Here is a 27,901-nt window from a genome sequence, read left to right as displayed (position 1 = left end):
CTGTAGTGTGTGTGTGTGTGTGTGTGTGTGTGTGTGTGTGTGTGTGTGTGTGCATTTGCCTGGGTACAACGTGTATATGGGCAGGCTAGAGGATTACCTTACCTGTCCTTCCTCAGGTGGTATCTTTTTTAAGACAGGCTCTCTAACTGTCCTAGAGTTAGCAAAGTAGGCTCAACTGGCAAGCAAGGAAGCCCCAAGGAATCACTGTCTCCATTCCCCCAGCCCTAGGGTTACAAGGTCTGACTCTACACCTGTTTTGTTTGTGGGGTGGGCCTGTTTGGGTTTTTTTTTTTTTGTCACTGATGGAGGTCTGGAGCTTAAACTCAGGCTCTTGTGCCCACCAAGCATAGTATCAGCAGAGAAGATGCCGACAGCAGTAAGAGGCTTGCACAGAAGTAGACTGACATGTTCTCTGTACTCTTTGACCTGGGAGTCATTGGGAGGGCCATTGACATGGCAGCTTCTCTGTATACAAGCTCTCCTGGGCCAGTCTCCACAGAGAAAGCACTTAGAGCCATATACAGAAGTGGGTCTTAAATTCTTCCCTACCTGGATGGGTTTCCTTCCCTCAAACAAAGTTCCTGCCCTTCCTTGAGAGCTTGGGCCTTAAAGAGACTCTGTACTTGACTTCAAACTCCCCTGGTGTGGTGTGTCAGGACATCTCAATGCCAGGCATTAATGCACAATGCATTATCGCTTAGAGTGAGAGTCAGGGCCCTGCTGGGGCTGGCAATTCAGATCCACACTCGGATGCCCCTCAGCTTCATGGGACACTCACACTTTTAAGACATCGATAATGCTTGCTCTATGCTTATCAAATGCTGCTTCAGCTAGCCTTCTTCCATTATCAAGAAAGACGGGCAGGCTTTCTGACATAGTTGGGGCCACTTTCTGATTTCACAGAGCTGTGTGGCGGAAAGGAAGTTTGAGAGGTCACTTGCCTGCCTAGTGAATGGGACACTCAAATGGACAGCAATTTCTCAGTGATGTCCCCCACAAGGACATCCACCTCAAACCCACTTAAAGTTCACAGTGCTGGCATCTACTTCTTGGTCATCATAAAGAGCTGACTCATTTCTCTGTGGACACATTTTTCTCTCTAGAATTCTTTCAAACTCTGTCCTACTCTACATTACTTGGTATTTTGTTAAATGATGATAGTGAAGCAAACTTTTTGTAATTGTCCTTTATAAATTTTCCTTTACTTAGAGGGCCCCTGTCCTGCTAGGATCTAATTGTCAACTTAACAGCCTAGGTTCATCTGAGAGAACAGTGTCAACTGAAGAATTGTCTGGATCAGATTAGCCTGTAAGCAGGTCTGTGGGGGTTGTTTGATTGTTAATTGATGTTGGACAGCCGTGACCACTGTGGGTGGTATAATTCCTAAGCAGGTGGTAACGGATGACATAAGAATGATAGCAAAGTATAAGCTGGCCTGCAAACCATCTAGCAAATTGCATCCTTTCTGTTTCTATTGTACTTCTTTAGCTGTCAAGTGTGTTTGTTGGAGGTCCATCAACTTGCCTTGAGTTCATCCCTTGACTTCTTTCAATGGTGGACTGTGGCCTGCAAATGCAAGCTAAAAGCACCCTTCCATCTCTAACTTGCTTTTGTTCAGAGTGTGTTATCATTGTACAAAACCAGGATACTTCCTGTCATCTGAGACTCACAGGTCTAGATCACACGAATGTCTACCATCACTGTAGTCCTGCTAGCTTCAACATCTCTTATATCAAAAACATTATAAAAATAAGTTCTCTTCTCAATCATCTTCACTAGAGGCTGAAAGAAGAAATATTGATAAGTAATTTTTGAAGGTTAATTATCAAGGTAACACTCTGTTTTCCTCTGAAGACAATATAATTATTCACGTTGACACTCAAAGCAAGACTTGGGAAATCACTTAAGGATCAACAAGGCTGTATTCAATATGGGCTACTTACTTAGACTTAGAGAGGTGTTTTGCCTTTGTCAAGAGCACAACTTTTTATAGGCATCAATTTTAATCCATCCAGGTAAGTTCCCCACACTGGAGCAAAGGCAATCCACCTCCCATCCCAGACAGTAGGATGGCAACATGGATGAGCAGTCTTTCTTTGTGACTTCATGCTTAACAGTAACCAGAGAAGAAGACAGGAAGCACTGACTGGTCCCCCTGTGCCTCTTTCTGAAGTTCCTAGTCTATATTTGGGGAAAGTTATTTAGACACTTTGACAGACACTTTGCATCTTGGAAATGCAATGTAATAGGCAAATCCCCCTTGGAGTTAGGAAAGAAATGCACTCCAACCTAGAAAAGGGTAGCACATTTTTTAAAAGTGTGATTTAGAAATCATGCAAACTTTCCTCCAGGGATCCAAAGTTGGCAAACTCCCAAAATTCAGCTCTCTTCTCCTCTCTGTTTTTCCTCCCTGTTCTCCATTTCAGAGCTTCCATTCTTGGTAGTTATTATTGTCTTACCTGCTTGAAACAGGAAGCGTGCATGCTTTGATAAATGGCCTGAAGAGTGATCTAGTTTCTCCTCACCATCCTTTAAGGTCTCCAAACTTTTCTAGGAAATATAATGCAATTTGGTAAACATCTCTGGCAAAGCATAAAGCTGGAGAAAGTATTTTGCTGAGAGGTTAAAAATGACCATCCTTCATTTTTTTTCTTTGATTAAATAGGCCTCCTGTAACCCTGGAGTAGAGTGTGCGTCTTCTAAATTCTCGTGCCTGCACACTCTAAGAAAACTTTACTGCTGTGTGACAAGGCCCTTAAGTAGAGAGGAGGCTTAGTGGAGGAATCTCATGACCCACATATGTTCTGTTTAGCCTTAATTTGTCAGCTGGACTCATCTTAGAGTCATCTGAGAGGAAAGCCTTGATGGAGGAATTGCCTGAATCAGTTTGGTCTGTGAGCATATCTGATGGGGGCTATCTTAGTTGCTAATTGATGTGGGAGGATCCAGCTCACTGTGGGCAGCACCATCCCGTGGGCAAGGGCAGAGTGGTGGTAGTGGTGGTACTGGCTGTGTAAGAAAGCTAGGTAATCATGAGTCTGCCTACCCATCATGCAGCTTGCTTTCTTCATGGTTTCTGCTTTGAGTTCCTGCCTGACTGCAGTCAGTGACAGACTGTGACCTGTAACTTGAAATAAATTATTCTCCACTGACAAACTTTTGGTCACAGTGTTTGTCATAGCAACAGGATGGAACTAGAACAACATATATGCAAATGGAAATAAGCTAAGCCTAGCAAAACACTAACGCTCACTCTGTGGTCAGGTTTTATGTGATCCTCCCTGACTATGTGTACCTTTCCTGAAAAGCTGACAGAATGGCTGAAGTTCCACCATGGTACTTCAGTTATTATCTGAGGAGACAGTATCTCAATATATCCTTGTGTAAGGTCAGGCATCTGCGGTTCCTCATAATGATGGTACCTTAATTCCTAAAAGATATTCCCATGAAGGATTTTGTGTCACCAGCCAGGATGCAACCTTATATCCTCTCTGAGTCAATGTCCCTATGTCTCAGCTGATGATGTTCATCTGTGAGAGACCACTTTTGTCACATGCTACATGATTTATGTGATGCATATGTTGCTTTGTATCCCAGTGTACCTTGCTCATCTTGGCAATTTAAGTTTCATTCTCTAGGGCCTGACCCACTTCCTATTGGTTTGGTAGTATACCAATTCATCCATGTAAGTTATCCCCTAAATACACTCAGAGTAGAGTTGCACTTCCCAACAGAAAAGATGAGTCAAAAATGTGGTAAAGCTAGAAATGCCAAGACATATTTTATGATTATGTTTTCATTTTGAGACTAGAATTTGTATATTGTAATAGAGGTACTAAGAAGTGGGAAAATGGGAGCTAGGGAGATGGAGAGATGGCTCAGTGTGTAAAGAGCTGCTTATCACATGAGTATGAGACCCTGAGTTCAGATCTCTAGTACCCAGGTAAATGTCATGTGGGTGTAGCAGTGGGTGAGATCACCTGTGTGTGATCTCAGTGGTTAAGATGTGGGAACAAGATCTTGAAGGACAACCGGTTAACTAGATTAGCTGAGTCATCAAGCTATGCTTCAAGTAAGAGACCCTGTTTCCATTAGATTAGGTTAAAAATGATGACTAAACTGCCTCACATCAACTTCTGGCTTCCACACACACTGACACACCTAGGTGTTTGTACCATGCACAGACATGCAAACATGCACAAACTATCATGCACACACTCTATAAACACAAAATAATCTAGGTCTGGAAAGATGGTTCATTGGTTAAGACCAGGTACAGCTCTGGTTTAGTTCAGTTCCCAGAACCCATGGTGGGTGTGGTTCATAACAGCCTACAACTCCATCATGAAAGCATCAGACCCCTTCATCTGGCCTCCACAGGCACCTGCACACTTGTGAACATATCCCCCTGCAGAAACACTTGCAGAAACATAATTTAAAAGAAACATAAACCTTTGAGAAATAAGGAAATAAAGACTTAGAGGTGTAGTTCTGTGAAATGCTTACATCCCGATTCCCACCCCAAGAACTACAAAGAAAAAGAAATGGACAAATGTATCTGTGTTATAGCGGATTGAAGCAGATTGAGTGGGACATGCCCATGGGATGCCATGTGAGGATGCTCACCCTGCCAGCATCAGAACACTGGGGTGATGAGAAGTTTTCAGATTCTGGAGCTTTCTCCAGGATGAGGCCTGATAGACCAGCAAGGTTAAAAAAAAAAAGAAAAAAGAAAAAGAAAAAGAAAGAAAGGAAGGAAGAATGAAAGAGGCTTGAAGAGCCAGTCTGGTACAACAGCAGGCCCTTACAGAACTCTGGGAATATTCAGAGTGAATCAAGGAGAGAGACAAACTGTCCAAAATTAACCAGCTCAGGGCACTCCAGTCACACCAGGGCCACAGAGGGAGCCCATGTCCACTAAATGCAGGAGTGACTGAAGCTGGCTTGCTTGGTTTGGGATTTAAGAGACAATGATTTATCTTTGAAAGATTAAACTCTTTCAGAGGCAATGGAGGCAGGAGGTGAGCTGCAACCATAGTGTGAGTCAGACGAAACCCATCTGCACTATCATTTTCTGTGCAGATAGCTGTGTGCTAGAGGTGCTGTGTGCCTGGAGTACTAAATCGTGACAGTAAACGCATGAGATAGATGGTGCACTGTCCCACCACACACACCACTCTTAGGGCCTCTTCTTCAAGACAGAGGTTATTGTCCATGTAGATTTGTGAAGACGAAGACACAGAAGTCTGAACAGCTCTCTCAGGCCCATGCAGTTGGTCAGGCTTCAGGCCCAGGCATCCCAACCCGAGCAGCTCTCTGGCTCCTTGCTACATGATATGGATGAATGTGAGGTTGTGTTGGCACAGGTGAATTCAGAGGCAACTTCTTGAAAATACAAAACTCAGAATAGGGATTATAGATACTGAGATATGCAAGAGGAAATAGCAGTCCTAATAGTGGGATTGAGAGAAAGAGGGAAAGTAGAGGCTGTGCCACAGAGCAGTTTCAAAATTAGGAAGACCCCAACATGTAATACAGTGTGTGTGTGGGGGGGGGTGCGTGTGTGTGTGTGTGAGGGGGGTGCGCGTGCACGCCCACGCACATGTGCGCATGCTCTCTAGCTTGCTGCTTTTGGCCACAGACTGAGAAGAGGGTGCCAGGTGGTTGGGTATTTTGCAGTAGATGCACTGTAGGGAGATACTTGTGTAGCCACTGAGGTGAAGACGGAAGGAGAGCACTGAGGATCATGGGTAGGGGTGACATGCGAAAGCAAACCCCTGCTTACTGTTTTCACTCATCCCTTCTTCTCATTCTTTCCAGTCACTAAATCCTCTGTGGGGAGGATGGACACAGACGCACATCTGTGGACATTTGGACATGAGTCAGGTTGAGGTCATAACTCTGCAGTGGCACACGTTTGTAATCCCATGCTGGGGAGGCCGAGATGGGGGGCGGGGGGTTGGTTGAAGGTCCTTGGCCAGGTAGACCAACCTAATTGACACGTTCCAGGTAAATGAGAAATGCTTTTCAAAAATCAAGGTGAGAACAGCTAAGACCTCTGACCTTCACAAGCACACATACGTGTGTACACACATTCACAAACACACATACACAAACATACATGCACACAAACCACATGCACATACACACACATGAATGCATAAATACAAATAATAAAGTGCTTAAAGGGTGAAATCTCTCACCAGTATTGCTATCTTGAGACAGTAATGTATTCTCTGGGTTACTAAAGACTTAATCAATGAGAGACATAAAAAGTGGACTACCTTTTTATAAGAATAATAACAGTCTACCATTCTGATCAAAGCTTATTCAGTGGGAGAAAACCAGACAAAATGCTTACATTATATGTCTGAAACTTATTTCATTTGCAGGACTTGCCTATGTATTAAAGAGTTTCTCTTTGGTTATGGACATCAGTAGGCAAAAGATGTTTTCATGTCTGGGTACTTTCAATTGCTGAACAAATATTACATGTCTCCTGTGAAGCCTGGTTAATTCAATACCTCCCTATGTGATGCTTCCATTTGAGACAGGTGTCTTAATTAAATAAACTAATAATTTCACAAGTAGAAGTACAAAAGCATAATTATCCAATTTGCTAATTGTTCCATTGTGTGAATTTGCATACTTCTTGCTTACCACACAAACAGTTTGTCTCAGTGTATCCTACCAAGGAAATAATGGAGCCCCTCTTGGGAGGAGCATTTTCTAAAGTGTGTTCACAAACACTGCACAAGGGCTCCTTAGTTAAAATGTTTGAAAAATGCCAGGTTCAAGCAAATTGAATGGTTATTGTCTCTGTGGGAGGTCCAGGCCCTGTAACGAAGTCCCACACATCATACAAGTATGGGCGCTCTGTGTCGTGAGCATCAAATACTGATTCAGTACTGTCATGGCAGAGTGGCTGTCATGCTTTTGTTCATGAGTTACCCTCGTCTATACTGACCAAATGTTTTCTCACTGGGTACGTGAGAAAGCAAATGAAAGCTATGGATTGTGGTTTTGTACCTCTCTGTCACTGTATCTATCTGTGCCTTGTTCTTTTTCTCTGAGTCTCTCTCACTCTTCACACACACACACACACACACACACACACACACACACACACACACACGTGCTCACAGGGAGTTCTTTGTAGACACTACAGCACACTTACAAACCTTTTGTGTCCCTCTTTTATCCCAGGCATACTGACAGGACTGCGTCCCTTCCAGAGCTATGCCATAACTCTGACTGCTTGTTCTCGGGCGGGCTGTACTGAGAGCTCACGTGCTTTGAGCATCTCTACTCCACAAGAAGGTAAAGTAATTTCAAAGGTCTTGACTTCCACATTTCAGTCATGAATAATAAAATAGGAGAAGAGCTAAATGCTGCGAGGCCATTTGCTGGAAAACCCCGACCTAATTTGATGACAAAGTGCATTGCCAGGCCATAATTGCCCCCATTTTTTGGGGGGGTGCGAAAATGAATCAAACTCCATAGCCTTTAATGACATGCATCTTTAATAGCTGTAATGCAGATTAATGGGCTTTTTAATTGCTGTTACATTGTTCATGCAAGAGCCTTGTCATTAATATGAAGCATCTGAAAGATTAATGAAAGCTTCCTCATTTTACTATGGCTCAGAAGTAAATCTAGAGACAGTCTGACTAAAAAGAATTGATTGTATGGCACAGTATGAAATTGAGAATCAAATGGTTGATTTCCATGGTCTCTTTTAACTGCTAAACACCAGCATGGGCAACAATGACTTCAGGCCGACAGAGCCTCCAGATGCCAGTTGAGGCACGATCCATCACTGCTGCCTTCTTCCTACTTGAGCTCACTTCTGTTGTACCTGGGATGTGCAAACGGTTGGTCTAAACTAATGTTTCAGAAAACATACATTAGGATGGCAGTGGGAAAGAGAAAACATTCCGGGACTCCAAACACATCCCTTTAGGAAATACCAGCTCTCAGAATGCTAAAAGAGCGGTCACTTTGTATTTCTGTCTCCTGTGAGCTGCCTAGTAGAAAAGTTATTTAGATTTGAATGCTAGGTCTTCACAGGTCTTCTCTCTTTCTCCATCTCTCTCCCTCCCTCTCCCCACTTTCTCTCCCTCCCTCCTTCCCTCCCTCTATTTCTCCCTCTCTCTTCCTCCCTCCCAGTATACATGCTTTCCTAAAACCTCCTTTGTACCCTTTTCACCTTCAACATCTTTTTGTAAACACCATTTGCATAGGAAATATGTTAAAAAGAGAGCCACACAGAGAGGGAAGGCAGGCAGAAGCCAGCATGCTGACATGGTGATGAGATACAGGATTTTGTTAAATCCTTCTTGAGACCCTTGATTCTCTTTTTTATGCCTGCTATGGACCAGAACCCACTCCCTCATCTGTGCCGTCAGTGAAATATCATCATCCTTTCTCAACACCATCCCAATCTAATCTCTCAGTGTGAACTTGTGTCTTCTGGGGCACACCATTATCATCCTGATGTGGACTCATTTCTGCCAACATTCATCTAGGAATGTTCATGTTGCTTCCTCTCCACCCTCTTGTCTAGACTTTGCCTGGTACCCTTCACACCTACTTCACAACCATTTTACCAAGCGATTGTCTGCTCATCGGCCTTAGTCCCCTTGTCATTACGTGTATAATCCCCAAATCTCTTTTCCAAAGAGCCATGTCTAATATACAGAATGATATTTCTGTTTCTGGTTAGTTTTAGTTTTGCTCTGTTTTTTCTATGATTTCAATGTATTGGCTAGTGGGAAAATAAGCTTTTTTCAACAACTACTGTGTAGTTTCAGCATACAATTGATTTAACTGTCCATGTTCTGGCCATTCCTGTAGTTGGAGAGTTTTTAGAACATCCCAGTTAGGAAAGACTCACGGTGTTGCTCATTTCAAATCCTGTGCTCTGCCAAGCCAGCTCACATTGTTTCATCTGCTTTAACAGGCTCAGCCCCATGAGGACATGATGGGTTAACAATACTTTTGATGGAGTAACACAAACGTCAGTCAAGGGAACTAGAGTAAGGACTCCCCATCTATCACAGATGCAAATTCTCAGGAATTCAGGACAGTTATTTAGTGCTGTTCCTAAAGCAATTACTGACAAGCTACCTGGGAGTCAGAAACACCTCCATGCATGGGACTACAGTTTTAGCCCATGATTTATTGGTTTGGGTCTGAAAAGTTTTACTTAGAAAAGTAAACTAAAATTAGACTATTTTATTTTCCCACAGCACCCCAAGAAGTTCAGACACCAGTGGCATTGTCCCTTCCTGATTCCTTGTCATTATCCTGGAGTCCACCCAAACAAGCAAATGGGATTATTACTCAGTATTCCTTATACGTGGATGGGAGACGGGTCTACACAGGCAAGGGACAGAACTACACAGTCACAGGTGGGCCTTCTGTTATGACCAGGTGATAGATTCATAAATGTGTTTTCTAGATGACCACTGCATAAATTTATCTGAATCGGGTGAGTGATTTTTGCCTCCTTGAGACATCAAGGTGTAGTTGGAAATTTCTTCAGTCCCACCTGGCCCCACAGTCCTGCAGCTGCTTATAAAATAATCACTCAGAGGTTAATATTAATTACCAACTGTTTGGCCTATGGCAGGCTTCTTGCTAGCTAGTTTTAATCTTAAATTAACCCATTTCTATTAATCTATATTTGGCTGCGTGGCCGTGGCTTTTCCTGCGTCCCATTACATGTTGCTCCTTGGATGGCAGGTCGGCGTCTCCCCCACTCTCCATTCTCCTCTCACTGTCTCTCTTGGATTTTCCCACCTGGCTCCATCCTGCCCTGCCATAGGCCAACGCAGCTTTATTTACTAACCAATGGGAACAGCATATGTTCACAGCATATGGAAAGACATCCCACAGCATCAAGTGAACCTTGGGACTGTACTAGCCCAGACCTTTCTGGATGCCACAGACCATGTGTTTGAGGCTAACTGTCAGTGTAGCCCCCATGCACATGGGTTCTGTGAGCTGATTAAACTGGTGACATCCTTAAAGAGCCCCATGGTCACATGACTAACTATTTGAAATCTGCCTGCATGAGAAATAATTGAAGACGCAGAAAGATGACTCAGTGCGGTACAAATATTAAACCATTTGAGAAGAAATATATAGGTCCAGATTACATGACACCTAAGCAAAATGAAATTGCCAAAAGGTCTCTAAATACTAGTGCCATCTGGTATTTGTGGTGTTTTTAGGCTACATGGTATTTGCTCATGCTAGTTATTTGTTTCTATTGTTGCGTGTGCTGTGTCAGACTCCCCGGGATACAGAATTACTTACATGTTGATTGATTTGAAAACTGAGTCCTAGAGATACTAAGGCTTTGTGAAAGGTTATAACAAGTTAGAGTCAAAGGTAGAATTAATTATTCAAGGGTTCGCTCATTCACATGAATGCCAAGTACTAAGATGACAAAGCGAACCAGCATGTGCCTCCTTTCCTGCTGACCCTGTCTTCCTGGAACACATTCAGAGACCAGCACAAGGCACTGCTGGGTGGTTGCAGTCTCCTGTAGTTTGCATTTGGCTCCTCTTTATTCTGAGACTATAAAGTGGACAAGAACTACGACCTTTGTATTTCATTCAGGATTAGATGGACATCTGTGATGTTTGTTCCACAAGGTAGATGTTGTCCCCACTTTACAGGGAAGGAAACTGAGATATGACAGGTTCAAAGTGGCATAGGCTGTGAGCCACGGACATTGGTACTGACCTAAGGATTCTAGCTAGTTGAAGACTATGGGCTTATGTGATATCTCCTCTGCTGACCTAAGCATTCTAACTGGTTGGAGACCATGGGTTTATGTGACATCTTCTCTACTGACCTAAGCATTCTAGCTAGTTGAAGACCATGGGCTCATATATTATCTTCTCTGAATCTTAATTCCTGAATCTACAACAAGAACATGATGGGGAATCTCCAGTATCAGCTTGACTGGATTTAGAATCGCCTAGGCAAAACAGTGCTAGTTGTATCTGTGAAGGCTTGAGGAGAGATTTAACTGAGAGAGGAAAAACAAACATGAATGTAGGTATGATGTGTGTTCCATAGGCGGACACCCCAGACTCAATAAAAAACAAGAGAGGAAAAAGCCAGATGAGCACCTGCCTTCCTCTCTGTTTTCTGATGTCAGCACAAGCTGCCTGACATTCCTTCTTCTATGCCTCCCCTGCAGTGGTGACCAGTGCACCCCCAGCAATGAGCCAAGATAAATGCTTTCCTCCTTCAGACTCTTTTGTCAGGAATTCTGCCCCAAAATGAGAAAAGATACTAATACAGTGGGAATAATGACATTAGAACATTTTGAAGGAAGTAGACAGTATAAAACATAGAACACATTGCTTCTTCTTGGTAGAGCAAAGTTGTAATTATTAGCCAGGCCTTTGCCTATAGTCATTGGAAAGCTCAAGCAGAGAGATTGAGATTCAAGTTCAGTATCTTATGCGGTAAGTTTGAGGCCTCCTTGGGCTGTATGTCTCTAACAGACTAATAAGAAAAATTAAAAAGCACAATTATCATTTCCTTTAAGATACAGAGTTCATATTACAAACTCAATAAAGGAATAATCATAAAGTTGAGTTGATAATGGTACTGGAAAGATGGCTTAGCAGTTAAAAGCACTGGCTGCTCTTGAAGAGGACCTGCTTCAATTCTTAGCACCTACACACTGATCACAACAATCTATGACTCAAATTCCAAAGCCTTCTTCCTCAGGCACCAGGCACACACATGGTATGCACACATGCAACTCACATGCATAAAATAATAATAAATAGTTATTTAAAAAAATGGAACTGGTGAAATTATTTCAATTGGCATATATTCTGTTGTCTACAGAAAATGTTTCACAAATGATAATTATTAAAACACACCAGAGAATTTTATACGTGTATTAATGCACAGGGCACTCTTTCAGGAGCAAAATATACTGTTACTCATAAAGGGAAACCAAACAATGTCCCTAAGAGTCATTTCCTATAAGAACCCTTCTCATGATTCCTGAGCTACAAAATACCTTTATAGTCCCCTCAATGGTTTTTAAAAAGTTTTTTACAGGTTTTTCCCACTATTATCTTGGATAATTCCTTTTGCTCCTCCTAACTTGTAAGTGCAAGAGGATATGAGCATGTCTGTTTTGTTCATTATGCATGTCCAAAACCTAGTGCAGACTGGATAACAACTCACCAGTGTTGGAGGAATGAGGGAGTAGTTGCCTGACCCTTGGGAATAAAGCAGTTGGGAAGGACTATGGTTCAGTTGGTAAAGTGCTTGCCTGATGAGCTGATGATGGCTCTGGGCTCAATTCCCAGCACCACTTCAACCAGGAGTTCTGGTATGCACCTGGAATTCTTACAAGCAGGGGGTAGAAGCATGGGGGTCAGACATTCAAGGTCATCCTTAGCTGAGTTTGAGGCTAAACTAGATGGAAAGTGGTCCCATTGCAAAGAAAAAAGAAGAGGAGGAAGTATGAAGGTGGAACTAATGGAGAGTGGATACACAGGGCTAGGAAGTAAAAGGAGGTGAGTGTCCAGCCAGACATCAAGCATTTAAGATCCATGTGCAACAGCATGGATTGGTTCACACAAGAGTGGCTCAGCTGATGGCACATGAGCTACTGTGGGCTGGGAATATTTTGCAGACATGCTAGGCTATCATCCAGTAACATTTTGCACAGCCAGAAGAAAAGGCATGTGGAGAGGGGAGAGCTGAAGAGACCACACCAGTTTCTAATACCACCTGCAAAATCATGCTGCCTTCTGTAACTTTTGGAATGAAATACCAGCAGAGCCGGTAGGCTGGTGGACCTGCAGTGGAAGACTTTGAAAATATTATTACAGTGGACCAGTTCAGCAGGCCACCCTGTGCACCCTGTACATACTTCTTTCACATGTTTCCAGCTGCCTTCTCTAGGAACGAGTTCCTCAGTGGTTTTACTCTGTGTAAGGTTTTAAAGAATGATATCTGCAGTGTCACCAAGGCATTTTTCTGTCACTTGCTCACAAACAGCTTTAGTTCATGCTTTTGCCTCTGAACAGCCTCAGATTGGAAGCATTCTGAGGCTTTAGTATTGTTCACTATGGAGAGGAGCCACGCCTTGTGCTAAAGATCAGATTAGAAAATGAACCTTATTCTTCTAATTTTTTTAACATTTAATTTTTGTTAGTTCTTTGAGAATTTCATACCTGCCTTGATCATGTTCATTCCCCTCTCCCTTCTCATCCATGATGCATCCACTCTTCCTTACCAGCCCAAGTCTGTGAATCACTCTCTGTCTCTTTTGAAAACCTTCAAAAACAATTTTGGCCATTTAAGTGTTCTTGGATGTGTGGTCTTCTACTTGAATGTGGCCAACTAACCAGAGCACACTCCCTTAGAAAAAAAACTGTCTCTTCCTGTCCCAGAAGCTATCAGTTGCCAATAACTATTTGGCTTGGGGTAGGGCTGTATGTCGAGCTCCCCTCTCTGATATGATTTTGTCTGGCTTGGGCTTCCACAGGCCTTGTGTGTGCTATGAAATCACTATGGGCTCATGTGTGCACAGAGTCTCTGCTGTGTCCAGAAGATGATGTTTTCTTGTAGACATGACCACCTCTGGCTATTATGCTCTTTCTCTCCATTCTTTCAAAGTAATTCCTGAGCCTTGGGAGGAGGGATGAAGTGTATATGTCCCATTAGGGCTGAGCATTATACAGTCTCTTATTTTCTGTACTGTGGCCAGCTATAGGTCACTCTGTGAATCACCATCTGCAGATAGAGGCTTATTGGATGCAGTATGAGATGCACTGATCTGTGGGCATAGTGATAGGTCATTAGAAGATGGTTTAATGCTATGTCCATGTAGCAGCTCAGTAGTGAAAGGTTCCCCTAGGGCCTGTGACCTGCCTAGCTAAAGGTTCTTCACCTGATAATGCTGTCAGGAATGAGTTTCATCCTATTGAGTAGTGCACTTTTGGCTGCATCCAAAAAGCACACCTCATGATCAACATAGCCACTACTTAGGGTAACAGGTTGGAAAAGTATTAAAAAAAAAAAATAGAACCAAGAAGCAAGCATCACCAATAGCTGACAAAATTTCTCCAACCAAATCCAAAAACAAAAAAGCAACAACAAAATAGCTTCTGGAGACATGAGGAAGGACACTTCATATTCCTCTGATCTTATAGTCAGCAAGACTGAAGTGTAGTCAGACCCAGAAGGTCAATAACTGGATAAGCCAAATTAAATATGGGTCTACATGGTACTAAAGTACATGCCTGGCATATGAGGTTGTCAGAAGAGGGTGTTGGATCCCCTGGAACCGGAGTTACAGATGGTTGCAAGCCGTCATGTAGGTGCTGGGAATTCAACCCAGGTCCTTGGAAAGCACTCTTATCTCCTGAGCCAGCTTCCTTTCACCCTGTTTCAGAACATTTTAATAACATACTTCATCTCGGAGATTTATATGAACACATACAAGCATATAAACATTTGTCTTTTAAAAAACTGTTGTGATAAATACTACATGTAAATACTGATCTGCTATGTGTTAAAAGGGGGAAAGTGAATCAAAGGTCATTAACTTTTTTTACAATTTCATACTTCTATACAATATATTATGCTCGCTCATCCTCACTCCCTGGTGCCTAACTGACTTCCTTCTTCCTCTTCTCCCATTTTTATGTCTTTCCTTTGGCCTTTACTTTGCAAACTTTTTGGGCCACATTGTCACTTGACTGCCAGAGAATTTATCAGTAGTGAATATCACTTTCAAATTTTTGACATTTTTTACTAACAAAAAAATATTTGATATTTATTTTCATTTATAACTTCTGGTTCTGCCAATTGCATTTCTGAGTGATTATTAGACATTTGTGCTTCACTTCGAAATATCCAATTACTCTTGAGGAGCAAAAACTTTAATAGGGCAAGGAAAAAATTTGAAATTTTGTCAAGAACAATGGTTCATAATGTTTTCTTGTCCAAGGTCAATGGCACTTTAAACTCCTTTGCTCTTAACTGTTTAAAACTCCATTTATAACATCACGTAATGCCCCTTCCTCACTGTTCAAAGTGCCAACATTTGCCACTCCCACCTCTACTTGTCTGTGGCTTATCTTACAGTCTTCAGGTGAACAGACACCCTCCCACAGTGCATAGGGAAGGGGCCTGGCTAGCAAGGGGGATGGAGGTTGAAGTGGGTCTTTCAGCCTGTAGCCACTTACCCTCTGGGTGCTCTGATTTTTTTTCTTCTCCCTCTTAAATATGAAGCATTAAAAGTCAGATGCCTTGCTGCTCCTTGGGTCAGTACAAACTATATTTAAAAATGCGCACAGTTCGAATTTTTGCCTTCCATAGGCCATAAGCTTGTAGTACACTGGGTCAGTTCTGACAGTGAAGAATGAGTCCAGTTAGGGAACCTCCCGAAGGCTGTTGATGTGTGCTATAATAAATAGCACACACTTTAAGTCAAACTTTTTCATTCCATATTCAAAGGTAATGGATTTTTCGTAACCATAGTAACCTTGGTGTATTTCTGGATAAATACATGAGGTATATACATTCTAGTTTTATTTTTGAATATAAACTACCACATTATGTATTACTAATAATATGAAAAATAGGATGTAGGTTAGTGTAATGACAGCTTGAACTAGTATGCATTTTTCTTCTGCAAAAAATAAATATTTATCAAAAGTAAGGGTTCAATTAATTTTTCCCCCAGTTTTGTGGTATTCTGGTGGTGCCATTTATCTTTCCTGCAAGATATCCATTAATCTCTTATTTCTGTCCCATGACAGATTTTTTTAAAAGAATTTTGAGTTAAAAGCAATTGTGTTTTTAAAACTTCTGATTAAGAGCATTATCAAAAGATTGAAGAACCACCGCTGTTGATAACCCTAGCAGGGTTATAGTGAGCCACTTAGATGTGTGTGTGTGTGTGTGTGTGTGTGTGTGTGTGTGTGTGTGTGTGTGTTGTGTCATACATCCATGACTAGGTGGAAATAGAAGCCACTGTGGGAGTGTTCAGCATCCTGGGACTCCTTAAGATAAGGCTGGATAGCACACTGATGGATGGTGACCATCCAAATGGTAGCCAACCAGATCACTCTCATTGTAGAGGGGCACCCTACCAGAAACAGGCAATCTTTAAGAAGTTTATAGGAATGTTTCAGAAAAGCCCACAGAGCTTTGAAGGACAGGAGCAGCATGGTGGTGGAAGTCAGAAGGATGTTCAGCAAACTGGCCAGAAAGTGGCTGAGAGTCATGCTACCCTGGAAGCAGGGAGAATGGAACTTTAAAACAGTTCTTCTGACACCTGAGTGGTTTGGAGTTGAGATGACCTGAGCTATTGTTGTTGATGATTTCTAGACTGACAATGGGGAAATGGCAAGGAGGACTTTTTTTTTAAGAGGTAAAGATATCTGATATCAGTGATCACATATATGCTTGCTCAGGACCATGTCATAGTTACTTCTACTGTGATAAAACACCATGGCCAAAACCATTTTTGGAAGAGTTGGTTTTGGCTTACAATAACAGAGGGAGAAGAATCTGTGATGATTGAGATAGCATGGCAGTAGATAGCAGACATGGTGGCTGGAGCAGGATGCACTAACAGATCAAGGGGCAAGAGGCAAGACCTTGAAAATGTTGGAAAAATGGAGGAAAACTAGGAGAGGAGGGGGGAAAAGGAATGTTGGGTGAAATTCTGATAACATTGGGTAGTTAAGTATTTATATCTTTAACCTACTAAATGTACTACAACTTTCCTTTGGTCTTATTTGTCAAGGTCAAACAGTACCACATATAAAATTCACCAAACACTTCAGTCTTACAATAAGAAATTTATTGAAGATGTAGCTGTATTTTTTGTAACACAATAAAAAACAAATTTGAAGGTTAGTTACCTCTAGCCAAGTGTTACAAGGAACCTTATCAATACTCTACAAATTTGAGCAACATTATATAGATTCGTGCTGTTGGTTTACAATAGATCCTTTGTAGCAGAGTAAAACTTTCTAGTACTTTCTTTAGGCTGGCCTTGAACTCATCATGTAGCTGAGAATGACCTAAGACTCCTACTATCCCTGTTTCTACCTCCCCTTGGCTGGTATTAGAGTTGTATGCCACCATGCACTTCTTATTCAGTACTAGAGATTGAACCAGGGCTTCATGTGTGTCCAGCAAATACTCTAGTGTCTGAGTAGAATCCCCAGCCCCAATTTTATAGTTTTGAATAAAGCAGTGCAAAAGCACTCCTTGCACATATTACTGGTAGGAATGCTGCTCAGAGACTTCGGCCTTAAACCCCAAGCCTGAATGTTAATAAGGCAGAGCATGTGTAGATGGTCGGATAGGACCATAATGGCTTCCATAAGTCACAGGGTACCATCTCTTTTGCCATAGATTATGGCATTACATTATACAAAGTTGAAAGAAAATTTGAGGGCACATAGAAGGAAAAAAGGCTGTGAAAAGTATCCAGAGCTTTCACTGGTCAACTTGTAAAACAATTGACTCTGTGAACAAAGGCTCCACAGTGTTTCTCTGGATGTAGCTAGATAACTTGGCAGCTTGGGTTAATGGTTTCTTCTCAAGAGTCACATTTATTGAGTGGCACAGGATCAAAAGAAATGAAGTAGCATGTATGAAATGCTTAAACTATCCCTCATGCTTAACTGTAAACACTAACTGAAGAGTCATCCTTCCGAGCAAATGTTTCATTGTACAATGCACTGACGTGTGAGGAAATAAAACGTGTATATGTATATTTTAAGATCTGCTCTCTTATTCACACATGATGTGATACCTTAAATTTTTTTCCTTCCAAGTGATATGAAAAGATTTTTGTGCAGGGACTTTAGAGGCAACTTGGGGGTGACATCAACTTACAAGAGCAATGGAGTTCAATATAGAACTGGTAATAAAAGGTGACCTGTTGAGACCTTGACAAATAAAACCTGGTGATTACTTTAATTTGTTATTTTAACTCTTGAAGTATCTTACAGAAGAGTGTGTGTTAAGAATACAGCTTGATGAATATTCTTGGCTGATTGTAATATGTGCAACGACTTCCCAAATCAATCAACACCATAGAACCCCCAGTTTTGTATAGTAGGTATTATCTCTTAACAGCAGAGATTGGTTGTGTGCTAAATGTGAGTAGATCAAGTATAACACGATTTTTTTTCTCACTGACTAGTTTTGAAAGTCAGGTGGAGAGTAAATCAGCAAATAGTCTTTTTTATTGTACCCACAGATCAGTACCTTCTGACCCCAGGCAGTTGCTAAGAGAGTATTGGTTCTTGAAGTCAGCTGAAATTTTGTAAACTGAGACATTCACGTTTTCCCCTTTTTGGTCTGATCTAGAAACTAACCTGGGCGATGTTTCAGCTATGTACTCAGCACATAGCACAGGGAGTCACCAACCTGTGCACGGCCGCAGATGATCCAAACCCACTGCTCCGAGTGTTCAGTGACAGAATGTTATAACCATAGGCTTACAATGCTAAAGCCAAAAGTGTAATGAAGAACCATGGTAAAGAAACATTTGAACATACAAGATGTAATAAGTGTGCCTTTCAGTGAATTATAGATGTGTATGCATGTGTGTATATGGATGAATGCATGTGATGTAAGCATTCACATATGTGGAGATCTCCTAAGCATGAAAATTTTAATCTAGCAATAGGATTCTAACACTTGATTTTTCTTCTCCTCCCTCCCTCCCTCCCTCTCTCCTTCCTCCTCCCTCCCTTTCTTCCTTCTTTTCCTTCCTCCCCTCTTTCTTTCCTTCCTATTTTTGCTTTGTGTGTATATATGCAGTGGTGCACATGTATGCACAGATCTATATGCCTGTAGAGGTCCCTACCAATTATGCTTCGATTGTTCTTTGCCTTTAAGTTTTTGAGGCAGAGTCTCTCTATATTTGTAGCTCCTTGTCTAGACTAGGCTAGCTGGCCAGTGAGCTTTGGGGATCCTTCTGTTTCTCTCCGTACTGTTCTGTAGCCATAGGCACACAGCACCTACCTCTTTTGGGTGGATTCTGAGGATCCAAACTCAGGTCCTCAGGCATGTGTGTCTGCCATTTTACTAAACTCCAGTCTGCCTAACCTGTTTCTTCTCTTGAGCAAGTCATTTCATGTTTTAAATTCTCTTCTCTTGGAGTCTAGAAATTATATTTTGTTGTTTGGCATTTTCCATTTTAATGTGGTCGATAAAAGTGGTATAAAAGACATTTTAGAGATCTGATGGCACACACGGATTAATGTTTACCTTCTGGTTCTCCCTAATCCTTCCTCTGATATTGAGTCATACCGATAGCTTCACTCATTTCCTTTTGACAGTATCAGAATTATACCCTGTACGTCTAGCACTGTCTGCCACTGTCAAAATGTTAAACACACATCGCTTACCTCCATTCCCACATTTTCCTTAGATTCACGAGTTCTTCAGTCATTGTACACACATTTGCCATGTGAATGTATTCTTCTGTACAAACCAGTTTTAAACAGAGTGTATCTTTGTTCAAAATGTAAATTTAAGGGCATTTTGTACAACCATTATGTCATTACTCGTTTCCATAATTTGTAGTATCCACCATCTAGGATATAGTTGGTAACTCACAGACTTTTATTGGGTTGAGTTAAAATGCATCAATTTGAAAAAAAATCACTGGGAATCAGTAAATTAATATTTTGAAGTAAATAAATACTGATGCATAATTCAGAAGTAATTAATATGCTAAACTTGGTAAATGGCTTTAATGAGGTAGGCTGTTCATGTAGCTTCCTAGAAATTTTCATTTAACCACCCAATAAGTAGCAAAAAATTTTATTTTAACTACTTGTGGTAGTTTGTTAGGCTGCTGTGAAAGAGTGTCACAACCGTGTGCCTTCCAGAAGGTTATGTCCCAGCTCTGGAGAGCGATGTCAAGGTGCTAGGCATCAGTAGCACCTGTTGTCTCTGATGTCTGTATGGAGTCTTCCCCAGCCTCCATCCTGGCTTCCAGTGTCTTGCTGGCCATCTTTGGAGCTCATTGGTTTGTAAGGATGTCACCATGAGGTGAATCTTGACCTCAGCAGCCACAACTCTTCATCTGGTGATGGGGCTTTATGAGATTTTTTTCCCCCATCCCTGTTGGCATTCTAACTGATGTTGTCAATATGCAGGTCTTGTTTTGATGACCATATTGTTGAGATGTTAAGGGTACATGTTCCCTGTCATATGGAGAAGACACCATCTCATAGTAGACTCCCTGATCCTCTGGCTCTTATCTTCTGCCATTTTCCACTACATTCCCTGGGTGCAGGGCTCTTATTTTTCTTTGAACCTAAGTCTCTCTGTCTTTGAGATCCTTTCTTTCCTTCCCTTCCATGCTTCTTCCAGGTATACAGTTTTCAGAGTTTTCAAGGTGTCACCTCTCTTGTGCCATCATGATTACAATGCATTCAGATGAAAGTTATCAAATATAGACTGGTGTAACTGTGTTCCTCATGTTGGAGCCCAAGGTCCTGAGCTTTGCTGAAGTAACTTAGTAAACCCATCAGTGGGCGGCTCTTTGCTGTATGCAGTCCCTAATCTCCAGGAGGCCTCTGTGTGTGTGTGTGTGTGTGTGTGTGTGTGTGTGTGTGTGTGTGTGTGTGTGTGTGTATGCAGTCCTCTCATCTCCAGTAGGCCTCTGTGCATGTGTATGCTGTCCCTAATCTCTAGTAGGCTTCTGTGTGTGTATATGAAGTCCCTAATCTCCAGTAGGCCTCTGTGCTTGCCCTTAATCTCTACTTTTCTAATTCATTTTTCTCCCTTTCATTCTGATCTCTGCATCTACCATTATATGACATTCTCCCTTCCTATAAACATAGCAACTGTATTGGATTTATGGCCCTACCCTGATCTCCTATGACCTCCACTTAACTTGATTATGTGTTATAACTTGATTAAGTCAACTGACTTAACCCCTTGATTTTGACTTAACTTGATTAAGCTGAGGTCATACTAAAGCTCAAAGACTCTATTTCCATATAAGAACACACCAACACATGTACAGGAGTGTAGGAATTGAACATGTCCTTTTACAAAACAAAGGTTTAATCTAGGTTGCCTGGATTGGGTCTAAACTTTACCAGTCTGACTTGGGTTTCCCACATTCTAGTTCTTCCTGATTCAAATCAACATGGAAGCCATGTAATTCAGAGTCCTCCTTGGATCCTAGAACATTTCTTTCCATGTATCTGTGATACTTCTGCCAACCTAATTTCCTTGTCAATGGTCATCTGTGATATGATCTCTTTTTTCACAAATGTTGGTTTCTTTTACAGTCTTTGAACACTCCATGATGTCTCTGTCCATTCATACTGATCTTCAGTTAAGGTATTTTTCTTCTAGCCATGAACACCTCTCTAAATACATATTGGACACTTGATCAAAATTGAAGTTATTTTTATTAGCCATACCTTAACATTTTGTTTTTCTTCCTGAGTTTTGTCTAAGGAAATAGCAATATTATTTATTCTTTTTTTAGAAATAAAAATCTGAATGCAATATTGGATCACTTCTCCTTTACCCCTCACATTCGTTTTTAAAATTCAAATTCCTTATGTTGACTTATAACACATATTTCCTTGTCTACTTTCCTAGCCTTAAATCATTCTCCTACCCTCATATTTCTACAATGTTATACCAACATTTTCTGTTTGTTTGTCCTTGAAATACAAATATTTCCCCATTCCTAGGCCTTTGACTTTCCTGTTTGCTCTGACTGGAATTTAGGTTCCTTGGCTCCTCACAGGGCTGAATCATTGTCTTTAGACAGCCCTGAATAATATAAACATCTGTATATAATGCATACATACTCAAGTCTGTAATTGCAGGAACATGAGAGAACAGTGTTTCTTGCTCACTTAACAACTCTGAGTGTACATAGAACTTGTTAAATAGATGTTCCTTTTTCCACAGCCATCCAAAGACCTAGGCCAATACTGTGTCTACCATATATATATTGTTTTTGGTTTTTTTTCAAGACAGGGTTTCTCTGTGTAGCTTTGCACCTTTCCTGGAACTCACTTTGTAGACCAGGCTGGCCTCAAACTCACAGAAATCCTCCTGCCTCTGCCTCCTAAGTGCTGGGATTAAAGGAGTGCACCATTCAGCCTGTGTTTACCATATTTAATATATGATTCCTAAGTTTTCTCTAAAATTACCTCCGTTGGTACAGCAGAATGGAAAGACCATTGTTGAAGATTTTTATGAACCTGACCTAGGAGTGAATAGGTGATTTCTGGCCATCACATTCCAGCAGTTAGAACTCAATCTCATGGCCATCTTAACTGTAGGGGAAAATCAATAATAAGCTTTAAGCATTACCTATTTATAATCTCACATAGCAAAGAGCCAGAAGTTTGGACACATAAAGTTGGTTCCTAAGTCAGGTCTCACAAAATCAAGCAGTTAGAGAGTTTGGGTCTGCTGGGAAAGACTCATTTAGGTTCTGAATTCATGTTCCTATAGAGGTAGGGCTGAGGTCCTGATTCTTTCCAGGTTTCAGACAAGACTGTTCTCAACTCCAGAGGCCACTACTGGGTCATTTCACAGAGTCCCCTCCATCTTTGTGGTGGAGAACTTTCATTGTGTTAAATCCCCCTGATGTTCAAACTCTTCTCCCAGAAGCTGAGAATGCTGCTGCAAGAGTCCTCCAGTTTCATTCTGCACGGCTTCAACTGAGCAGGGGCTACTGACTGTAGCGTATTATTACAACTGTTCTGCGTTACTGTTGCTTACTATTAATCTTGTTCCAATCCTGATTGTTATAGGGGTGTGTGTGTGTGTGTGTGTGTGTGTGTGTGTGTGTGTGTGTGTGTTTTGTTGGTATGGAAAAAAACAGAGCTCATATATAGTGTAGTGTTCTCTTTGTTTTAAAAAGTCCACAGGGAAGAGCACTCTCTTGCAGTGTACTCCTGTGAATACAAGGAGAGTACAAATTCTTATCTAAAGGGCCCATAATTAGACCGTACCCACCAGGATAATTTCAGTTTTTGTACATTAGATACCAGTTTGCAGGAATCCCATCAAATTCATCATTTCTGTCTACGGTGAAAGGGAAGGAATTGCATGAAGATGAGTCTTGACTGGATACCCCCCAGGGTCCTTTTTTCCACAGGGTGTTGCCGTAGCATGTCCAACTTGGCAGTTCTATGCTACCCTGAAAACCCTTGGTTTCCTAATAGAAGGGTAAGAACGGAAACTACTTCAGGATTTAGTTTGGAAATTAAATATGATAACAAACTTAATTGTAATGACATGGACATGGTGTTTGCCACTCACTTGTGAAAATTGAGAATGATTCCCAACCACATAGTTCTGGTTTTAAAATGATAAAAAGTACTACTGTGATAAAGGTTCTTAATGCAAAATCCCCTTCAAACTTGTATCTAAACTGCCTGTTCAATTCAATCTACAAAGTATCTGTTGTGCACCTTTATGCATTAAGGTTCAAAGTTCAGTATTACTGAGACAGTGGAACTGTCTCTCACAGCCTTTCCATGGAAACACTTAGAAACCAATAGACCCCCCAAGTAGAATGTCACTCAGCATGAGGAAACTTGCAGAAAATGAGAACAAAGAAAGATGCTACACACTGAGGAGTTGGCAGGCCCAAGCCAAGGCAGGACATACAGCATGCACAGCGTTATAATGCTCTTTTCATGAAACCAAACAGGACCTGTTGTAATTTGCTGAGGCCTGGGCAGCAGTGAGAAGCAAGGAGGGAGTCCAAGGATCAAATGTGCTAGGATAAATTGAGGTAAGTTTTAAACTTTGTCGTGAGCCAATGGAGAAGGATTTTCAGGAAATAAAATAGCATCAACTTGGGCTGAAGAGGTGGCTCAGTAGTTAAGTGCAGGTATTGGTGCATACCCTTACACAGATAGATACATATACACATACATATACACATAATTCAAATAAAATCTTCAACAAAAAAAGGAGTGGCATGTGCCCACCAATGTTTTAGAAAGTAAAAACATCAAAATGTAAGATTATTCCCCAAGAGTGGAGGCTGGACCACATCACTATCAACTCCATGCCCTGAGCAGAAGGACAGACTGGTTTGAACTTCAAATGCAAGAAGCTAATTGGATCCAACAATGCAGATGGCTGAGGGATGGGAAAAGGAGAGAGAGGCATTATAGTCATTTGTTAACAGCTCCGTCGTATTATGTGTCTGTGCGTCGATCAGTGTAACATCAAATCTTCTTATTGTAAAATCCTTTTAAATAGTGTTTAAACATATTCTGATGACACAAGCTGCTGAGGTATTTGCCCTTGATGGGGATTTCCATTAACCTTGTTGTAGATACTGTATGTTTGGGGGATGTTGATTACAGGAAAGAGCCTGGTGACATCACTGTAAACCACAGCTGGTTAAGCTTAGAGCCTTTGTTGTTCTATCCGATTTGGGAAACTCAGCAAACCATAGGAGAACGCCCCAATTTACAGAGCTTGTGCTTCAGATTATCAGGGTGCCCTTTCTTTAATGGTGTGGGCAGAGGGAGATGAAAACCCTAATGCTGTAAATGATACAGAGAAATGCCCAGCATCCAGACAGCAGGGCTCTTAGGGGAAGTCGGTTAAACTATAGAAATTCAAAGATTAGAGACAGGTTCAACTCAAATGTTTTGGTTTGGTTTTGTCTGTCAACATTTTCACTGTTTCTAGAGATCTTATAGGAATCCTTTGGTTACCTAATGGGTAAGATTCTCTCAATATTTCTTTTATAAATTCTCTTTAAAATAATATCTCTGTGCCACAGAAACAAAAAGTTACTGCCCAATGCAAACTAGGGTCCCTCCTTTTAGTCGGACAGTGGGTGATAGAGCCCCAAGGAAAGCTTGCTTACTCGAGTCAGGAGCTTGTCATTTACACTCTATTCGGTTTTGCCCATGACAGAGTGGGATGCTTCAAAGCAGCCCTGCTCAGTTATTCCTGCTTTTACAAAGCTTATTTGTTTGCTTGTTAGTCTACTGGTTTGACTTTCTTAGGTTGAAGGCCTAGACATCCAGCTCTCTCACTTACAGCCTTCTGTAGCAGCATTCACTCTCTCCTGTGACTTGTAGACTATCTCCACAGACTGGGAAATACAGTCATCAGAAGCTGTGACTCTGTCTCTGTGTCCTGATGACTGGGAATCCACCCCAACTCATCCAGAATGAAAAGTACTCTGGTATGTCTGTGATCCTGCACCCAACTTTAATATCAAAGGGACAGGGTCTGCTTACTTAAAAAAAATATATATAAAGAAAGAAATATACAGTCTTTGGGAGAAATTACAATGAATGAGGGCCCAACACCAAATGTCACCTGTTACTGCTTGAAAATCTGGTTCATGTTAATTGTTCAATTGTTAAAATTCTGCCACTAATAGAGCTGGCCTTTGTCAACGCATCTCTGTATTTTCCAGCTTTCTGGTTTGATGAACACATGTTCCAGGAAATCATTGCACTCTGTGTTCTTCTTCCTGAGAACTTCCCTGAGATGTTACCTGATATCATCAGTTTGATATTTTATCATTTCATCTCCTGCCACTTTTGAAATTCTCAAATCTTTTCAGTCCATGGCTTTTTCCTCTCTTAAGATTAAGTCAGTTTTGCTGAAGGAAGGCCATTAATTTCTACACATAGAAGAAAACCTTCAAATTACATTGCAAAGAACTTTGCAGAAAATTACAGACCCTCTTAATAGTTGTATATCAAGGTGTTTATGTGCAGACTGCCTCAGGAGGTATGTGGATGGGTGTAATTATTGGTGGGCCACTTGCTGGACAGGAAATGGGTAACTGGAAAAGAAGGAGGGGGAGGTTTAATTTGCATGTAAGAACTTTTGTAGCTTTTTTTTTTTTTTGAGCTGAGGATCGAACCCAGGGCCTTTTGCTTGCTAGGCAAGCGCTCTACCACTGAGCTAAATCCCCAATCCTTTTAAATGATGTCTGCTGCATGTTTGTTACTGTGTTAGTCATTTAAGATTAAGTGCAAATTAAACATAAGGTAGTTCCCCCCTAACACACTGGTACTGTCTGAAAGGGAAGTGTCCCCAGACCCTCAGCAGATACTGAAGACTTGACAAATCTATGTGCACTGTGTTTCTTATATGTAAGTACCTATGATTAAGTTTAACTTACAAAAAAAGCATATCAGAAAAAAATACCTAATAATAAATAGGATAATTATAATGTTAGGCTATGATAAAAAGTTATTTAAATGTATACATTCATATTTCTGGAATCTTCCATTTCACACTTCAGACTACAGGTGACTGTGAGTAACCCATACTGGGAAAAATAAAACTATGGGGAAGAGGAGAATTACCATCTTACAAAAGTGAAATAAAAGAAAATTTAAAAACACAAGGAAAAATGACTTTTCCATTTCTTCACCTGCCAGAGACAATCACTAATTATAGTCTGGCTTATGCTTTTAAAATCTCCTGAGTCGCTTTTGTTAGTGCATAGCTATAATCCCAAAAGTGGACTTGTACTATTCTACAGACCATACAATAAATAAACATATTATCAAACTAGTGCATTATTTTATAAATCATGCTTTTTGTATCTGTACTGCATTTTAAATGATAATGCATAATATATTTAAGGAGTCAATTACAATATTTGAATCATCTCTAAAAGTTATTATAAATACTGTGATATGTGATCTTACACACTTTTGTTTAATATTTTGTGTATATACAAATGGTGTTTCTTTAAATTCCCTTGATGTTTTTGCACATTATTTAATTTGATATATTCTTTTCTGATTTGTAAATATTTTTGACACACATTACAATGCTTACTGTTTGCACAGAAGCAGTATAACATGATTTTTCTGTTTTTATCATTTATATCTTATCATACTTTATGTTAAATCTTAAATGAACATATTTTAGGTTAAAAATGTTTTATACCATTAGGACCAGAGAGATGGCTTAGTGGTTAAAGTCATTGGTTCCTCTTCCAGAGGACCTGGGTTTGTTTCCCAGCACCCATGCAGCAGTTCACAATCATGTATAACTCCAGTTCCAGGGAATCTGATGCCCTCTAATGGCTTCCACAGAGACCACATGTGTGTAGTGCACAGATGTACATGCAGGCAAATATATCCATATACCTAAAATAAAAGTAAAAGTTAAAAACAGAAAAATAAGTATTTTTCATCATAATCCATAATAACCTCCCTAAATATTTTCTTTTTTTTTTTTTTTTTTTTTTTTTTTTTTTTTTTTTTTTTGTGGAGCTGAGGATTGATTGAACCCAGGGCCTTGTGGCAAGCTAGGCAAGCGCTCTACTACTGAGCTAAATCCCCAACCCCTAAATATTCTCTTACTTGCCAGAATAAATTTGTATTGATATTTCTCTTGATAATTTCTACTTTCAAAATATTTTCACAGTTAACAGCTCCTATGAATCTTGAAATTATCCAATGACATACAAAGTTTAAAAAAAAAATATTCCCAGAACTAGGAAGATAGATCAGTCAGTAAAATGTTTACCACTTGAGTTGGGTTACCAAATCACACACGATAAAGCCTGGTTTGGAGACAAGTGTTTGTATCTCAGTACTGGGGAGGGGTATATATTAGGATCCTGAAGCTCACTGAGTACCTGTCAGCCTAACCTCATCAGTAAGCCTCATGCAGATGAGATACCCTGACCTGAAAAGCAAGCTGGACTGCACCTAAGTAAGGACACCCAAGGTTGACTTCTAGCCTAGTTATATTTTGTGTACACACATGCATGCCCCAATCCCAACAGATTATTGCCATTTTATACATGCAGAAATAGAGCTTCTGAGATTCCCATTGATTCATCTACATTCATCCAGCTAGTTAATGA

At 40.8% G+C, this 27,901-nt stretch overlaps 1 protein-coding gene across 2 annotated transcripts in view; it reads left to right on the top strand.

The window, feature by feature from the left end:
• Ush2a (usherin) overlaps positions 1-27,901 on the top strand; it is a 701,257-nt gene that overhangs the window by 322,428 nt on the left and 350,928 nt on the right. For both annotated transcript variants that reach the window (XR_004946207.1, XM_036202543.1), the window contains exons 30-31: positions 7,207-7,320; positions 9,252-9,413. Coding sequence is in view for 1 of the 2 variants with exons in the window: in XM_036202543.1 (XP_036058436.1) it covers positions 7,207-7,320; positions 9,252-9,413 (276 nt within the window). In the remaining variant the exon portion in view is untranslated. The remainder of the gene's footprint in view (positions 1-7,206; positions 7,321-9,251; positions 9,414-27,901) is intronic.

Source organism: Onychomys torridus, chromosome 11, assembly GCF_903995425.1.
Source record: "Onychomys torridus chromosome 11, mOncTor1.1, whole genome shotgun sequence".
Lineage (NCBI taxonomy): Eukaryota > Metazoa > Chordata > Mammalia > Rodentia > Cricetidae > Onychomys > Onychomys torridus.
The sequence above is the reverse complement of the archived record's forward strand: the minus strand, read 5'-3'. Positions and strand labels throughout refer to the sequence as shown.